Consider the following 17,844-nt stretch of genomic DNA (forward strand, 5'->3'; position numbering starts at 1 on the left):
TGTTTGACCCTGGAAGATGGTTATGGAAACAAAGCTGTGTGGCTGCAGGGGCCAGGCATGTGCCAACCCTGTGGAGGATGCTCAGGGGATGCTGCTGCCCCTTTCTCAGATGAAGGTGTGCTCAGCAGGCTGCTGGGATGGGCTCAGGCTCAGCACAACAAAGCAGTTGCTTTCAGGTAGATGTGTATGAGGGCAGGGACTGAAAATCAAGTCTTTGCTCAGTTCAGTCACTCACCTTTGGGGATATCTCAGCAGAGACACTGTGAGCACCAGGTTCATTCTGAACAGTTAAAATAGTTTTGCCTAACAGAGGAAATGAAGATGGAAACACGCAGGCCAGAAGCTCAGGAAGGACCTTTCACTGTTATGTTAAATGGGTTTGTTGCCAGCATCCTCTTGCTGACCCTGAATGCTGCTTTGCTCTTTGGTGGGTTTATTTAGCTTGCTGTGGGGGGTGTTTTGGCGACAGCATGGCCAGGGCATGCCCAGGGAGAGGAGCAGAGCAAGGAAGGGGGAACTTAACCCCTATGCCAGCTAAACAGCAGTAGCATAAGCAGCCAGAATTAAGTGTCCTGACAGAGCTACTTAAGGCAAATAAGACTGCAACAGATCTTGGTAAAACTTCTGGGTTTCATTAGCTCAATAATTCCATATTCAAAGCCTGCTTGAAAGACTTGGAATTGACGTTGAGTTCTTGCTTCCTTTATTTTCATCCCTAGGAGAAAGCAGCAGGAAGTGACCTCTGAGGTGTTCCATTGAAAAAGAACCAAACCCACAAATTCTTTCTTTCCTTCATAAAGCACGATGATTGTTTCCCTTCGACTACTCTTCCCTCAGGGCTGAAATTGTCTGGCTCTGATCTCCAGTGCCCAGTGCTCCTTCTGGAGCTTAAAACAAGCCCTAAGTGGTGCTGCTGGTTTCTCTGGACTGTTTCTTCTCCCAAAGTGGCACAAACGGTGCTGACTGGAATCTTGGCCAAGTCCTCGGAGCTTCCTTGCATCTCTGTCCTTTCGCAGTGCCTGCATCATCGCCCTTGGTCGTGGAGTTACTTGATGAAATCTGACCAACTTTGTCCACAGGATGCACTTGTCATCCTGGTGTCCTGACCTTGGTGGCTGCTGTAAAGGTTTCCTTTCAGGTTCCAGAAAAGGTTTAAGTTGAAGCACAATGGGGGAAAAGTCAAGTCAGGAGGGAAGGAAATGTATGCAGAGCTACTGATGCTTTTGCCTTGTGTTATCATCCAGGGCAAAGCCTCTGAAGTGCCATCAGCTCATCTCATTTTAAGGCAGACAGTGTGTGTGTACTGTGGTTCTCCTGTGTGGGCAAACACTGCTGGGCAGGCTGCTGCAGTGAAGATGTAAATACTCCAGGGTGAGCAATTCACAGGGGAACAGTCAAGACCTGATGTGTTTCACTGGAATATGTCAGACCCACCATAAGCACCAGTTTCTCCAGCTGTAGAAGTGGGGGTAAATTCCAGCTCCTCTGCAAACTATGGGCATGGAGTTGTTAATGCTGATAACATGGGCCAGAGGGTGCTGCAGAAGAGCTACCTAAGGCACTTTTGCAAGGTTCAAAGGCAGTATAACATCTTCTAATCAATACTCATTCCCACTCCCTCTGCTCCCAACCAGCTATGACTCAAGTAAGGCTGATCTCTTTTCCCCTTGAGGTGTTTGCTGTTCCCCCTAATGCATCCTGAGCTACAGCCATGGACACACAAATGTCCGATGTGATGCGGAGCAGCAGGATGGGGTGATGTAAGCCACTCACAGAGCCACCACTGCCAGCTGTGTCCTTAAGTGTGACACTGTCCAAGTGCAGGCAGATGTCTCAAGGGTCACTGAGTGGCTTCTGCTTTCAGACAGCAATTTTTCTTTTTGGGAGTTAATAAAAGCGTCTGAAAGTTCCTATTTGGCGTTTGTGAGGACCAAACCTGGCTTAGCCATTGGTCCAAAAAGCCTTTTAGCTTTTTTCTCCTGTTTCCTCATATTCCTTCTTAACCAAAAGACTGATGTACTTTGAAATTCCTCTAGTCTTCCTATTGCACTTTATACTCCATAATCCTCAGAGCTTTCTTTCCCCTGGGATGTATCAGCTTTGCCCTTTAGAAGTCAGGCTTTTTTGATTGAAAGACTAGCAATAAGCTGAGTTTTGTTTCCTGGTGCCCTCCTGCTGTGTAGGAGCCAGCTCTTGTCCTGTTAGCATTGCCTTGCCATCCTCAGATTCCTCCCTCTGTGCAGTGTTTTACAAGTCATACCCAGTTGGGATGGTACTGCCTTTACCTAGCTCATCATCAAGGTGAGGAAGGAGGAGAGTAAAGGAACTGTGGAATTTCCTTAAACCTTGACATCCCCGGGGATTATCCCATTCTAGCTGATGGGAAGGTGAGATAGCAGCTTTTGCCTAGCTGGGATGTGGGATCTTCCTTCTTCCACGATGAGGCATCTTCAAAGCTTCCTTTGCAAGTGAGTTGATGGACATCACCCAACAGCTTCTTGCAAGGGGAGAAACATGGTGTTGGTTTTCCATTTGTGACTCATTGTTGGTGAGGTATCCTGGTATGACTGATCCTCTCCATAGGAGCTTCAATGAAGGGTTCCTATTGACATAAATACTTCTCCAGAGCTTGCAGTAACTGGACTATGCCCTGCTGCTTTCTGTCCTGAGATGGCTGTTCTTGAGTGTGTGTGTGCGCAAATAAATTAGTTTCTTTGGAGGTTTTTATGGGAAATATGTTCCAAAATAGGAACTGGAGCTTAGATACAACTTTGTGAACTGCCTGTGTGGTCTTGATGCCTTCCACACGCTTGCAACATCTAACACAGTAGCAAAAGGGTTGAAGAATCACTAGGAAGAGCAAGCGCTTCTGCAGCATCATTTGAGTCCCTTTACAACATGAAGAGTCAGATACAGAATTTAAAATCTAGGCTTCTACACTGAGCTGTCACAATTGCAGTTCATTAGTATTGATGGCTCCTCTTTAAAGTAAAGATTAAACACTCCTGACAGAACTAATGTATGGCACAGCTTGTTACTGGTTGCAGAAGCTTGTTTGCTGCTAGTGATTCTCTAAGTTGGCTGCGTGTCACTTAGGCAACCTCGTGCTCATCTGAAGCAATATTCACATCCCAGGGGCTTGACCCATGAGTGAATCTGAGATCTTGGCAGCTATTTGAATAAGCACATTTTAAGAGAATTAGTACAAGGAGGTGATGTGGGGAGATGAAAGAAGTGGGGGTTATGTCCTGTCTCCAGTACATCACTGCTCAGCTGATCTGCCTGGTCCCTGATGCTCGTCGGGTCTATAGCTTTTATCTGTCACTTACAATGCTGCAGACAAGTGTTGCTGGTAACTTTTGTCTTTTCTGGAACAACCCACTACTCTTTCCTGCTTTTCTTTCCTTTACTAAAGGGCAGAATCAAGATAAGCAGTTGCTTTTCTCAGCGGTACTGTAGGTTTTATCCGAGATGACAGCTTACACTTTCAAAGGATAAAATGATCATCATTATTCTCCTATCTCCAGCCATCATCTGAGCTCTGGGTCATTAATACTTGTAAAACATTTCACACTATTAGACTCAAGGAACTAGAGGACAGCAACATGTCAGCTTTCCTTCTTGGCAGCTCATTTTGGCAGGGAAATCAGAGCCCTGAAATGTCAAACCCCACTCTTGGGCAGCCACGGAAGAAGCTTTTGGCATGACTCAGGCCTTGTTTTACTTGGCTTTCCCCTAATCCCATGTCATTAATTTTGGTGGAGGCAGACTCTGGATTTCAGCCAGAGCAGACTCTGGATTTCCTCCTGTGGCCAAGCAGTGGAGGGGGTCTGAGGCTGCCTGTGCAGCTGGCCTGTTTCCTTGTGTGATCGTGGGCTATTCAGTACCTGTGATTGCCTGATGGGTGCCTGTGTGCAATGGGTGGGATGCCATCCCGTTTTGGAAGGGATTACATACCTGTCTGAACATGGGTGCTGAGCCTGGGTGGTATTTTCACCCCTTTGCAGTGTCAGTTTTCTCCCCTGCCTGTTCAAGGCAGGTTCTCTGGTTAACTGCTGTCCTAGGAGCAGGTTAGACTATGGGTGTGCAGAAGAAAGATATGATATGGAAGCACACAATAGAGATACGATATGGAAGCACAGAAGATTGCTTAGTGTCTGGTCCACAGCTGCCTTGTGTCTTGTACACCAGCAGTGTACATTACAGCTTCTGCATTAAGATCTTGCTTTATAATCTCCCCCCATTCACTCTTTCAAGCCTTCCTCTCCAAGCAAAACCAGTAACTCGTATGAGTTTCACAAATGTGAGTTGGCAATTATTGCTGCCAAAGAAACTTCTCCAGGCTGGAGGAAACAGAGGCATCAAGAAGGAAAAGAGCAGACAGCCACAAAAGGTAGGGACTGAGCCTACCTGCCAGGCCTGTCTGGACAGGCTTGTGAAGAATTAAGCAGTCACTGCTGTAGACTGAGCCAAGTCTCAATGTGCAGCTATGTGGCTAGCTCAGTGCAGCCTTGACTGAGACCACAGTGGTATCCTCCCTCATCTCGTATCTGCACACCAATACTTCTGCTACATGCTTTAGCCAAATCTGGAGATGAGAAAATAGCAGGATATCAACTGTGGAGCTCTTAATCCATTCCTAGCAAGCCTGAGCTTGGACATGATGCCACATAGACTGGAAAGATGACATATTAGGCCAGTGATGTGAGCTGTGAGCTGCTCATGTGTTAGCCAGTGGCTGGGAGGTGGGGTATAGATTCTCCTAGAGCATCTCTGGGTGATGGGATCACTGTTGGGGCTCCTTAAACCTGATGGCAGAGGAGCTCAATAGGGTCTGCCAGCCTGAATACGGATGCACACCTAGGGGATGGTGGCTCTATGGGATCTAGTGTAGAAAGACAAGGGAGATGAAGTGTCCATCCAGCTTCCAGCAGCCTTGGGAAAGGCTCCCCTTTGTGTCCCTTGCCAGGACAGTGTGTGAGCTTTCCTGCCCCAAAGGGCTGCCCTGTGGCTCTGCAGAAGGGGTCTCAATTTCCTGCATGCATGTTTCTTTGCTCTCATGTGTGCTCTGGTTGGCACAGGAGTGCCTCAAAGGAGTATGAAGATAAAGGGGTCTCCAGGGCATGTAGTTCCTTATGCTGGTTTTCTAAGAGCTAACTACCAGAAGGCTTCATCCTGCAGCCTTCAGCATACCAGGAGATCCCGTAGGACCAGAGGTAAAGCCAAAACCTATACTCAACATAGCCCTTTTCCCAACTGCATACGAAGCTGGTCTGCTCCCTTTCCCTCTAAACCCAGGAGGAATTAGCTATGCTGCAGCAACATAATGAACAGCAGGCTGAATTTGCTGGGTAAAGCACACAAGAGACATCCTAATTACCCTGATTGGACCATTACTATGCAGGGTTGATGGGGAGATGCTGGAATGTTGTTTTGCTTTTTTCCCCCCCTTTCCCCCCAGTCTGAGAGTGTCAGGAGAAGAGGGAGGAGGCCTCATTAAAATCCCCCCCAGGAAAGACACATGATTTATTTCACACGGAACAATTGATGCTTCCCATGCTGCAGAAAGACTGAATATTAATGCCAGCAAATGAGTCCCCTCTCATTGAGCTGCCAGTGTTTGTGCTCCTAAACATAGAGATTGTGTCAGTACTGGCTGGGGGCCGCGGCTTGGCACGACATGGCTCAGCCTGGGAGCAAATGTTTGTGTGCTTTCTGCAGTGGCAGAGGTTGGCTGGGGAGAGAAGTATCTCGACTGGAATAAAAGCAAAGGACAGGAGATGTGCTCTCACCCTGAGAAGTGACATTTCACTCCTTTTCCTCTTCTAAAGCAGTTTCTGTGTTGATAACAATGAATGTACATTGCAGCTGGAGGTCTAAGTTGGGGATTGTGGTCTAAAAGGAAGTAAGGACTTGACTATTAAGAAAGAGTGGACGGAGGGGATTGAATCCCCAAAATGCTTTGTGAGAGCTGAAATCTTCATGAGCCTTCATTTACAAGCAGACGGGAAGGAGGACAGAAGGAACCCTGGTGTGAACAGTCTGCTCCTTTCCGAACCTGTTTCCATTCCTCAGTGGAAGCGAGCTGGCTGCTGGAGAAGGTGCACCTCCAAGAACCAGCCTCCTAATGGAGTAAGTCAGTAAGAGCTTTAAAAAGCTCTCATCAGTGATAACTTCACCCACCATTTCCACCACCGTGCTTATCCCTACTGAGTGCTCTATGTCACAATGTTAGTGTTGGCTTTCTGCGGTCAAGGCTCACAGGAGAATAGGCAGAGGACTGCATCCCCAAGCCTGCAGTGGGATGTGGGTGTGAGAAGCGCTGCTCCTGGATGAGGCAGGAGTCTTCCTCCTTGGTGTGGCTGCTATGAAGAGCTCTGCTTTCTCCTCTGAAGTGCCTGGTGGAGCAGGGCAAGGCAGCCCCAAGTCACTGAGCTGTTGTGCTTCCAGCAGCGTGTGTAGGAAGGGAAAGGTAAGAGCTTCTTCAGACTTAGCAAAGGCAACTTAATAACCAAACACCTGAATAATTAAAATGATGTCATTACTCTCAGCCTGCCTCCCCTGCGAGTGGAAACCTGCAGGGGACAGAGGAGGACAGGTTGGAGGAAAGGGCTGACTCATCTCTTAACTTGTTTTAAGTGGAAGAAATAAGGTTTAAGGACTAAAGCACAACCTGCGTGGTTTGAAAAAACCTCACTGTTCAATTGAAGCTCAGAAAAGTCCCTGCTCCCCTGGGGAGCCAGACCCTGAAGGTTTCCTTTTCTCATGGGGTGCTGGATGATGATGCAGTCAGTACCTGGGGTAAGGTCTGCTCCCTGTTGTCCGAAAACCCCACCCTGCTGTGGTGTAAACTCCAGTTCTCGTGTGATGGGCAGAACTTGGTCGCTATTCCCAAGGGACTAACCCTGTATGGACCTGCAGGATGGGGCCTTGAGTCTTCAGTGGTGCTTGTGGTGTTCGGCTGCTGTGCTTGGAGAAGGCGATACTGGTGTAGTCTGAGTTTGCTTTGGAGGAGGATTCTTTCATACAAAGCTTGACCTTTTGCAAGCAGCATTTAGAGATGGCGAAAGGTATTGAGCTGTCAACCCTGGAAGCTTTTCTAACATGCTTGTCCTCAGCACATCCAGAAGTGCTTTTGAAAGCGCTGCGTGCACCACCGTGTCTTGTACTAAAGCCACTTTTCAAGTGTAACTTCGCAGTTGTTGAAGCCCAGCTCTACCCTTCAGGAGAAGCCAGTGCCGCTGCTCTCCCCTGAGCCAGACTGTGGGGGATCAGGTTGGTGATTTCAACAGCCAGCATAACCATACTGGTAGAAAGATGCTGTGAGAGAACAGCTGTTGGGTCTTGTATGATCATAGGAGCTGTTTCCCAAATGGGATATGGTTAGGGAACACAGGCTTTAAAAGCAGGTGTCATCTCTCATACCCTGCTGATTGCAGGAGGGTCTACATCTCTTTTAAAGGTTTTCCCTCTGGTGGTGCAGTGAGCTCCCCGTTCAACTGCTGCCCTGTAAATGCAGCTTCAAAAACACATCTTCTGTTGCCTGGAGGCACTGAAGAGCCTGGTCTGCTGGAGGAGCCCTTTACACTGATGAAGTGTGCTGTCCCCCTTCCAGCCCTACATCAGGGATGGAGTAACTGGAAAGGCTGCAGGGGGGATGTGAGGGTTTAGGTGTGTTGCTTTGCTAATGGGAGGTGAGTGAGGAAAGGCATTGCTGTGTGGTCCCTGCCCTGGACTAATGGGAAATGGGTAGGCTGGAACGTATCTGTACCTGCCACGTGGCTCCTCTCCCACCGGTGTGAGCCTGCTGAATGAAATGCATTCAATTAGCAGCCCAGGAGGACTGATGAAACACGATTAGTCAGGTTCTGGCTGTGTCCCAGGGGCCAGTGACTCACCTCACCTTTCCCTCCTCCCCACCGGGCAGCCCCCAGCCTTGTTCTTGCTCTCCATCACAGGCACAGTGTGCGCTGGGGCAGGTTTAGCTGCACAGACAATCCAGATGGAGCAGGGTGACTGGGAAAGGGTACCACGAGGAGCCTAGCAGGGCACTGGGGACCTCAGCTCCAGCTTGTCATTAGGGCTGGCTTGGCAGAGCTGTGACTGTGGGCAAGGCAGGAGCAAAAGGTACTACCTGGTGTGGACACAGGGATGTGGGTAGTGGAACAGAGGTGACAGAAGTGTGAGCCAGGGACTGAATCCTGCCGTGCCCAGCCAAGGAGGGCTCTGTTGGTATCTGGGAAAGCAGGGGTAAAAGTAGCTGGACCATCTGCCCCAAGTGGGAGCTCATCAGGAGCAGAGCTGTGACATGTGGCTTCAGTCACACCTCCGAGCACAAGGAGGGGAAGAGGAGGGGGTGGAGAGTGAACCCATCTGTCTTCCTGCTGTCTGACAAGGCGGCTCTCGAGCACATGGGAAAAGTGCTGGCAAAAAGAGCCAAGGGAATTTGTCTCACCCCGCGTGTCAGGCTATTGATGCAAACACTGAATAGCTTCTTCCTATCCCCCTTTGGGTTTGGGGGTGGTTTTCCCCCTGGTTATTTAACTGGATTCCCTTTATTTCTGTCAAGCAAGAGACACTGGGCTGTGTATGGGGGGCAGGACTGCAGGGAAACACACTGTTATCTCTGTGCCCTTCTCATCATGCCCTTCAGCCAGACCTCACAGCACTTCAGGCTGCCTATCTCTGTGTGAGTAGCTATGTCCTTTTCTACTCAGAAATGCCTTTTATTCAGGCTCTGCCGTCAGTAAGTGAGGCACTGAGGTGGGGGGATTACATCATAGATGCAAAGAGCAGAAAGGACAAGGTGATAAAGCTGAATGTAACCCAGGACATCGACAGATTCTCTGACTTAAAGCTGGCACTGTAAAATAGGGAAAAAGGGTAGGATATTTGGATTAGGTCACTCCAAGGCACACAGGGTTAGCTATTGGAAGGCGTTACCTTGGTCCCTAGGTAGGGGGACACCTCTGAAGGTGTTGGATCAAAAGGTTTGTCTTCATTGGAGAGGCTTTTGTTCATCTTGCCCTGTGATTTGGGAAAGCTATATGCTGTCTGTACCTCTCTTCCCACCCCCCCAGCACATCCACAGGTATCTGCGTCCTTGTGTTCCCAAAGTGTGTTTGCCACAGCTTTTATGAATGCACATGGAAAGGGAGGGATCCCACAGCCAGTATGTAGACATCTGGACAAGGATGTCCCTTGGGGACATGAGGGGATAGAAACCATAGCAGGGTGGTGGGAAGGTGTAGATGCCCTGCTGGGACACCAGCTGGATGGCAAGCCTTGTTCCTAGTGCAGGGACCAGGTCTCTCTCATGTGGCTTTCTACTTCACATAAATGAGATCTAAAACGTCAGCCTGGGAAGGTGCCTGTGTTCTGTGTCTTGACTTCAGTGCGATGAAATCTAGAAAAGGTCTGCCCCACAAAGACCCTTTAGAGTGCTGCACCAGCCGGTGCTGGTCTCCCTTCTTTGTCAGCCTATGGTGTCCCTATGCTTTTTAGCAGTGGCTTGGCCGCAGTGGGTCAGACTGACTCACTTCAGACAGGAACAGACTAGCTCAACCATTAACACCTTTACTGTGCAGCCAAGATAATATCTACAGTGCGCTGCTCTCAGAGCCCTGACAGTTCAGTCTGTTTCCATTTCCCTCTTGCTGGTGTTAAAAGAGGGAGAAAAAACACCCAACTATTACCACCTCCGTTCACAGAGAAGTGTGCCAGTCCTCCCCTTCACTTCCTTATGAGAGAGAGCTAACACAATAGCTCCCTTTGTCCTGAGAGCAGGTCTGGCTTGGCCCAGCACACATCTTCCTCAACCTTTGCTCCTGAACCCTTTGGAGTGGGTATTGACCAAAGAGCAAAGCAGCTCCATGAAAACCTGCAATTGCCAATTCCTGGCAGTTAGAATGAGGCAGAGATACAGACATAAAGCTCAAAAGCTCCGTACGTGTCTGGCTTTATTGCCCGGGGAAATGGGGGTGGAAAACTGACAAGGAACCAGGTAGTCACGGTGTGGCTGTGCTGCTGAGGTGGGTGCAGAGCCTGGGGTGAAAGTACAGAGAGACCCTGTTACGAGGTTTGTGCAATGACTCAAAAAGCAATGTGCTGCAGCTGATGTCAAAATCGAGCACACCCGCCTGCTTCAATCACGAGGTGAGTGAGTGCCTGTGTGTAGAATGAAGTATTGGCTGTACTTAATACCTGCAAGCGTGGGGGTATTAGTGCACATGTCAGTGTGCACATGGCTTAGAAAGCCCTGTGCAGGTGACACAGTTGTGCTGTGTAAGGGTGAATTTCTGTTCTGGATATGCAGTGGGTGGCTGGTGGCACGAAACCATAAGCATGGTAACAAATTCTCTTGTGCTGTTTGATGGTTTTAATTCTTCTTTATATTAAACTCATCTACAGTAACCAGTTCCTCCACGTTTGACACTGCTGAGCAATGCCTGCACGGTCCCCCCGGAGCCCCGCGCAGGCTGTCAGTGTAATCCCCTGTGTTAAGCTCATCTGTGCTGTCTTTTCTCTAGTCTTTTGTAATGAGTAAAGCTATTTCCTAGCCTCCGACTGCTAAAGCTGCACATACAAAACACAGACATTTAATTTTCCCTCTTTCCACTTTGTAAAGCATTGAGAAAGCGGCATAAGCAACTCTGCTTCCTCTGAGCTGCCTGTTCACAGCTCCTCGCCCCGCAGATCTCTGCACACTGTGCTTTTCAGTCCCGTTCCAAACCCTCTGCATGGGGTTCCCTGATGGCCATGCAGGCTTCGAGGCACAAGAGCAGTGTGAGGAGCTAGTGGTGTAAGAACCTGCTCGTTGCCATGAAAAGCCACAAAGCTGGTGTTAGCAGCAGTAGTTCTGGTTATTGTTCGCAGTCCTTTGAAGCAGTGCAATTGGAACTGCCTGGTTTTTTCCTGAAATACATAGGATTAGCATCAAAATTAGCCAGTTCCTGAAGATGTCCTGGTTGCCAAACAGTAGAGTCCACAAGAGGCAGATGGAACAAAAGGCCAAGTGACAGACCTAGGTGAGACTTGTTGCCCCAAAATCTCTCTCTGCTGTTGGCTTCTAAGACATGAGCCCAGTCAGCAAAGCTTGCAGGTCAGATTGCTTATCAAAAGGAAATATATGACATTGTGTTTCAAAGGTTTAAGTTTAGAATGACGAAGCTCTCTATTGACATGCTGCTTAGGAACCCCCATCAGGCTCAGAGGTGAGGAGTTATCAGGCAGTGGTGTTGATGAAGGTTTTATTCTTCCAGGGTGAATGTTCCCCCTCAAAATCCTTTCTGTTCTTTCTCTCTTTCCTATTCATCCTCTCTGGGGGCCCAGTCTCTTGTGTGACAGAGCCCTCCCATGCACGAGGGGAAAGATGCAGCAGTATGCAGCATCTCATAGGCCAAGGGCAGTGGAGGAGTGGAGCCCTGCAATGACAAAGAGAGGCACCTGGACTCTCAGAGGTGGAAGCTTGCAGTTCATATGCTTCACCAAGAATTGCCTGAAGCTGCTGCTTCTCCATCAACTGACAGATCTGAAGGTGGACACTTCAGAGTGCCCTACTGAACAGCCACAGTCACAGGCAGAGCTACTGAACGTGGGGAGAAGTCCTCCACAAACTGGGTCTGCTGAGTGGATTCCGGTGCCAGCTTCAGACACACGCTGGCCTCTGTCACACTGTTGCTGTTGATGGAGCTGCTGTTGCGACATGGCTCTTTGGCAGGGCGGATGGCCACTAAGAACTGGCGCTTGAAGGTCTCGCTGAGGGCGATGTAGAGGAAGGGATTGAGGCAACTGTTGGCATAGCCCAAGCTAATGGCAAAGTTGTAGGCGTAAAAGAAGGCCATGGATGGTGTGTCGATGCCGAGGTGAACCAGCTGGAGGATGTAGAAGGGAGCCCAACAGATAAAAAAGGCTGAGCAGATGGCAACTGCCATGCGGGTGACTTTTTTTGTACGAACCTGGAGGCTCCTTTGGGGCAATGGGACCACGGTGGTGGCCATGTGCTGGAGGATCTTAAAATAGACCACACAGATCACAATCAATGGCACGGCAAATGCCAGCATGAATTGGTAGAGTGTGAACCAGTAGATATCAGTCTCTGGGTTGGGAAGCAAGAGAGCACAGCGGACTGTCCCATCCTCCAGGGGCATAAGACCTGCATACATCCACACGGGAATGATGGTCAGGAAGGAGAGGAGCCACACCAAGCAAATAACCAGAGCTGCAACACATGGGGTGCGGACATAAGTAGATTTTAGGGGGTAAACAGTTGCCAGGTAACGGTCCAGTGTCATTACTGTAAGGATGTTGGTGCTGGTGATCTGGCTGTTTGTGTCCAAAGCAGTGATGATGGTGCATAGAGGAGCTCCAAAGTACCATGAGCCGTTGCCTAGGAGCTGGTGGATAAGGAAGGGCATGCCCAAGAGGAAGAGAAGGTCCACAATGGAGAGGTTGAAGATGAAAATATCTGGCACGGTCTGTTTGCATCTCAGTTTCTTCTTCTTGACAATGGTGTAGATGACGATGAGGTTCCCCACAATGCCCAGGAAGCAGATGATGCTGAAGAGACTAGGCATGATCACATTGGTGTACGGTGCTGGCTTCTCTGCTGCTGCCAAAACAAACCAAAGCAGTGAGGGCAACCCAGAAACAACTCCTTACACCTCTCTGTGCTTGCCCTGTCCTGCAGCTGGATCCCCCTCAAAGGTGTAGCTTGGAATGATGCTTAATACTATGAAAGGCATAGCTGGGATTTGACACTTTTCACCACTCGGTACATGCAGCACACAACCCGAATGTGTCCGTGTGTGGGCATCTTTCCCAGCTCTCCTGATGCACTTCTGTCTGGTATCTCCCCAGCTCTGGTTTTGGGAACTAACATTAGACTGATGTGCTTCTGCACTCAGCACTGTCTGGCAGCGCCAATAGTAGCTTCTCTTCCAGGGTGTGCTGGTTGTCCGGCTATTTCTAAGGTGAATGGGTGAGGCAGCTGATGCTTTACACATGGGAGAAGTGAAGCCGCTGAGGAGGTGCCAGATCTGGATCTAGTCAATGCTCAAGCTGCTGTCAGAAAGCCTCAGCTCGTCTGCTGGGTGGTTTGTCTGTTGTACAGCACCGCACACAGAGTTCATTGACCGTGCAGGCAGATAACTAATGCTTATCTCTCCTGTGAGACCCAGGACTGTACCCTGGCTGTGTCCCAGCTCTGTTGTCAGGGTTAGGCAGGAGCATACTCTCCTTTCCGTCTTACTTCCCTGCCTCTCTACTCCTTTCTAGTTTCTCTTCTAGAAAGAAATCCAGGTGAGTGGCCAGACAGGGATTTGGAAGTGTGTTTGAGTGGCCCCTCAACAGGGGATGCCCTAATGCCATGAGGATTAAAACATGGTTTAAAGATGCTGTCTCTGAGTTCTGGATGCAGGTGGATTTCCAAGGGAAAATTCTTGCCTGTTAAAACTTATTTTACCATCACTGATGCCTGATTGTTGCCTTTGGGGTAGGAGGCCCAAACATAACCAAATTCACATTTCCCTTGTCCCTAACCTGGGTTTAAAACCGTGTTTTGAAGGCACAAGCCCTCGGTGCCAACGCACAGGGATTTCTGCTCTTGGGCACAGAGGGTGGTGTCTGAGGCACTGGTTGTGGTGTGCAAAACTGCCGTGTGCAGGGTGTGATGGAGTCTGAAATCACCCTTCTCAGCTCAGACGAATCTCATTTCTCCTCTCCTATGGGACATGGTGGGGTTTTTCCCTGGGGGAAGGCTTTGTGCAAGTTATTTGTGTGGCTGTTACAGACATGCAAGGCGGTCTCTAAGCCTGGGCTGCATGTGTCTTTCATTGAATTGCAGATGATTGAATGTGGTGGTAATTGGAAATGCTTTCAGTCACTTTACTATTCCATCTCCTTAGCAGCCTGCAGCTGTAGAAGTGGGGAAGTGTCCTCCAACAGAACCTAGGGAAATCTGGAAAAGGAGGTAAAGTGAAATAACAGGTAATTATGTGGCGGTGTCTCTGCTAAAGCAGTGTCTGTTCGCAGTGTCTATTCGCTGGCTTTGACCTCAAGAATTCTTGAGTACAAACTTGTCCAGGTTTACTCTGGTGTGACAATGAATCTTGACTGAATTGGGAAGATAACTGGGGCTGCACAGCTGGCCTGTGGCTGGAAGTGTGTGCTATATCACTTCTATGTCGTATTTCAGTGCTCTTAGAAGCAGGACATGAGCTGTCACTGCCTCAGTCCCTCTGGCACTAGGAAGCAGCCAGCTTAGGCATAAGCAAGGCCAAGGTTAGAGCACAGTAAAGCAGTTGCTGTATCATTTTATCAGAAAGCCTTTATACGAATGAGATAAAGCAGCCAGTGAGGCACAGAACTGGCAGGGACCTATAGATGAAAGCCAGGTTTGGTTGATAAGACAAAAAAGCCTGGTCCAGGCGGCCATTTGTAGGGGTTTAAATGGTCCCTGTTCCTCCTGGCTGCTCATTAATGCAAGGAAATGCCCCATGTTACATGGCTTTTGGCAGATAACATACTGTCATCAGCACCCTATTGAGGCCTGACAGTCTTCAGTATCCAGCCAGTGGATCCCCTGCACATCCAAGCAGATCTCACACCTCCTTAATGCTTGAAAAGTGGCAGACTAGAAATTGGAGGATGTCCTGCTGTTCTGCACATAGCTATTGAGTTCTGCTCTCCTGTGTCTTAGCCCCAAACTTTGTAATGAATGTAGTGGGACTGAACTGTGTGAGTGAAATGTAAAGGCCACTTGGGTAGCTGGAAATTGAGACAAAAATGTCCTTTCCCTGCAGTATAATCAATACAGTGCTCATGGTGGTCCTGTAACACTTGGAATGAGCTCAGCCGGCCTTAAAGCAGAACGTGAGCAAGGCCAAAGGCTTTGTGTGAAAGGTAGCCCGTACAGGTCTGTAGCATCTTGCCTGCTGCTGATGTTTGTCCAAGGAGGACTCTCAAGAGTTATTAGCTGGAAGCTAGTGTAAAGCAACTGTTCATGTGTGTGTATCAGAGGCTGGAGCCAGAAGTGCATGCGTATCAAACACTCAAAAGTAATTTCTAAAGTCTCCTTCATCTTGAGACCATTGAATCTGAATTTTCAGTGCTGCTTCTGTGTGCACCCCAGTGTCTGTACTTTGTTTACTGAATCAGCTACTTCCGGCATTGACTTGTCCCTGTTTGTATATCTGTGGCTGCCCTGTTACTCTTTAAAGTCCCAAAGGAGACTGCACCATGTGCGCTGAATGAGGTCTTGACCAATTTTTTTTCCTCTAAGGTGACTTTTGCCCTCAGCCATGCCCAAGCACATGAGAAACCACATCTTTAGTGCATTTCAGAAGGAAGTACTTTAAAGCACACTTTCAGTTGATAAAAGATGCTGGTGCAGAGGGAGTCAAAGACCACATACGAAACACCTTCTGTTGAAGAGTGTCACCAACCTGCACCATCAAGAACTGCCTCACCCTGAACTATTGATTTGTGAGCGGTGGTAATATGGAAGACACGGATTGATGAGGATCTTAGCCTCCCTCTCCAACGACGTTGTCTATGCCTCGTTCCCCTCCCTGTCTAGCAAGGCTGGTCCACCTCTTTGCAGCTACGATCGCCTGGCTGCTCGGTGGTGTTACAGCCTCGCAGCCAAAGGGTAGAATCGCTTCAAGCCATAGGGGTCAACGCTGGTGGTCGGGCTGCGGGGGGGGGTGTCCCGGGAGCTGTCCGCCCGCGGGTGCTGAAGGCGGCTCTCCCCGGACGTCGGTCCGGGGTTGGGGTGCTGGGGGGTCCCTGCGCTCAGCATCTCCCACTTCATGGGGTACGAGCAGCACCGGGCTCAGCACCTCCGAGCAGCACAAGAGCCATGGCCAGGCGGATTTGTCCCCACCGGGCTCTCCGCGTCACCACCCAGCGCAGCCCCTGCTCACCTGAGCCGTTCCGAGCCTCCGGAGCCGAGAAGTTGCGGGAGGAGTTGGCGGGGGCCATGGCAATGAGTCCCGGTGGCAGGGATGGAGAAAGTTGGACAAATTCCCCCGGTGGATCCGCAGCGGCGATGGGGTGGGGGGGGGTCTCCCCTTACCCCGACGAGGCCGGCAGAGAGCAGGAGGCAGGAGCCCTCCTGCAGCCGGCGAGCAGAGGCTGCGACTCGGCTGCGCTGCGCTCCGCTCGCCCACTCCCGCCCCGCCGAGCCCGGAGCAGGTACTGACATCAAAGCGCAGCTGACTCCGCGTACTCCGAGAGCATCCCTCCGCCGGCGGCGGGTGGGAGGGAATGCCGGAGCGGAGCGGGGCCGGGAGGAGCTGCCCTCCTCCTGCAGGAGGGGACTGACTCCTGCTCCAGGGGCTGGGCAGTGCCATCGCTTCCCCGAGTGGCTCACGAAGGGATGGGTAGGATCTGTGCCCCCCCTGTTACAGCCAGCCTGGCCTCGCTGTCGACAGTGGGAGAGATGTATCAGACTTCAGCTCTGATCTGCCTTCTTCAGTGTGTGTTCTGCTGTCTCGCAGAGACATATGCACTTTTCATCCCTGAGTCACCGGCACATCTCTAATAGCAGGGCAGAGGGATGTCAAGACACCAAATTACCCACTGAAAACTCTGTTACTTTGGCCCTCTGACCCCTCTAACTCTAATTCCAACCTGAGACACTTGACTTGTAATTAATTCTCTGCTGCTTTCTGCTGCTCTGCTTCTTGCCACAGCTCATTTGCTTCCTAGCTCCAGAAATGAGCTTTACTGCTAGCTCAGATTTTGTGTTCCATTTTCCCCTTAATAATATGAGGCAAGAAGCCCTTTGCTTTTTGAGAAGCTGCTTTGCTCTTTATTTGCTTTTCCAGAGCAGTCACCTCCTGTTTTCTGTGGCTTTGAGGTGATGATTTTGTTGTGCTTCCTGCCCACTGTTTATATATGAGTTGAGTTCCTCCATTATGGTTTGATAAATTACATGTTACCAGGGCAAAATGACTGTTCTGTACCTCCGAGTATTTCCTGCACTGAAAAAGCAAGATATTGTCAGGAGTCTGCAGCAACAGGCAGCTTTTTCTCTGTGGTAAAGTGCAGTGTTAGGGGATTGGGTTTGCATTATAAACCCCACATTTGTCTGTCTGGAAATCTCACTTGCTTCTGTCTCCTTCTCTGTAGTTGCAAAGGGTGGCATCAGCTGTAGGAGCCTGGTTTTGGAGCTTCGCAAGTCTATCATTTGGGACGAGAAGTAATCTGTTAAAATAAGGCCCAGCACACATAGCAGCAGCAATGCCAGCATGGGGCTGGGAACCAGATTTGGCAGCAGCATTTTCAGTATGGGCCTTTTACTATATAAGCCAAAGGAGTTCATCATTATTAGGTTGTCCTCTAGTGGACCAGCAGCAGACAAGTCTGGAGCATGCTTCACCCAGGCATTATAGCTCTTGGGAACTAGAGACAGGCTGGGGGCAATTTGTCTGCTCTGCTCTGAGGTTTTTGCTGGGTCTTTGGAGTTGCCTGAGACAGTGATTTGCCCAAGGGGCTTTATCCATGGTACGTAAGCCAGTTTTGAACTGATGTAGCTTGCAAGAAAAGTGCTGTTTCTTTCTTAAAAGACCTTTTTTTTCCCCCCTCACATCTCGGGCAAATGTTAATGTTCATCTGTGGGGTTACTACTGCAAAGCAAGCTATGGTTTGTGTACTGGGATGATGGGAGCTAAGGCAGGAGGGCTGTTGTCCTCTCTAGTGAATGCCTTTGTGTAATTTTGCTTAACCCAGTCTTGAAGTAGAGTACGAGTTTGCATGCAAAACCGGTGTGCAGTTGCTATTCCACTTTCCCTGTGTAGACAAGCTCCTACTCAATTTCCCTGGAGAGGAATGAGCTATCTT

General features: G+C 49.5%; 1 protein-coding gene across 1 annotated transcript; it reads right to left on the minus strand.

Moving 5' to 3' along the window:
* Positions 1-11,555: 11,555 nt before the first annotated feature.
* MCHR1 (melanin concentrating hormone receptor 1) lies at positions 11,556-15,981 on the minus strand. The gene is made up of 2 exons (XM_065694029.1): positions 15,924-15,981; positions 11,556-12,610 (listed from the first exon to the last, which is right to left on the minus strand). The coding sequence occupies exons 1-2, from the start codon at positions 15,979-15,981 to the stop codon at positions 11,556-11,558; spliced, it is 1,113 nt and encodes a 370-aa protein (XP_065550101.1).
* Positions 15,982-17,844: the final 1,863 nt, after the last annotated feature.

Source organism: Lathamus discolor, chromosome 13 (genome assembly GCF_037157495.1).
Source record: "Lathamus discolor isolate bLatDis1 chromosome 13, bLatDis1.hap1, whole genome shotgun sequence".
Classification (NCBI taxonomy): Eukaryota; Metazoa; Chordata; class Aves; order Psittaciformes; family Psittacidae; genus Lathamus; species Lathamus discolor.

Bases quoted from the DNA above. Each gene is read 5' to 3' on its own strand.
- MCHR1 (XM_065694029.1), bottom strand. From the start codon at position 15,981: ATGGCCCCCGCCAACTCCTCCCGCAACTTCTCGGCTCCGGAGGCTCGG. The intron at 12,611-15,923 runs GTGAGCAGGGGC...TTGTTTTGGCAG, and splicing joins GGAGGCTCGGAACGGCTCAG to CAGCAGAGAAGCCAGCACCG.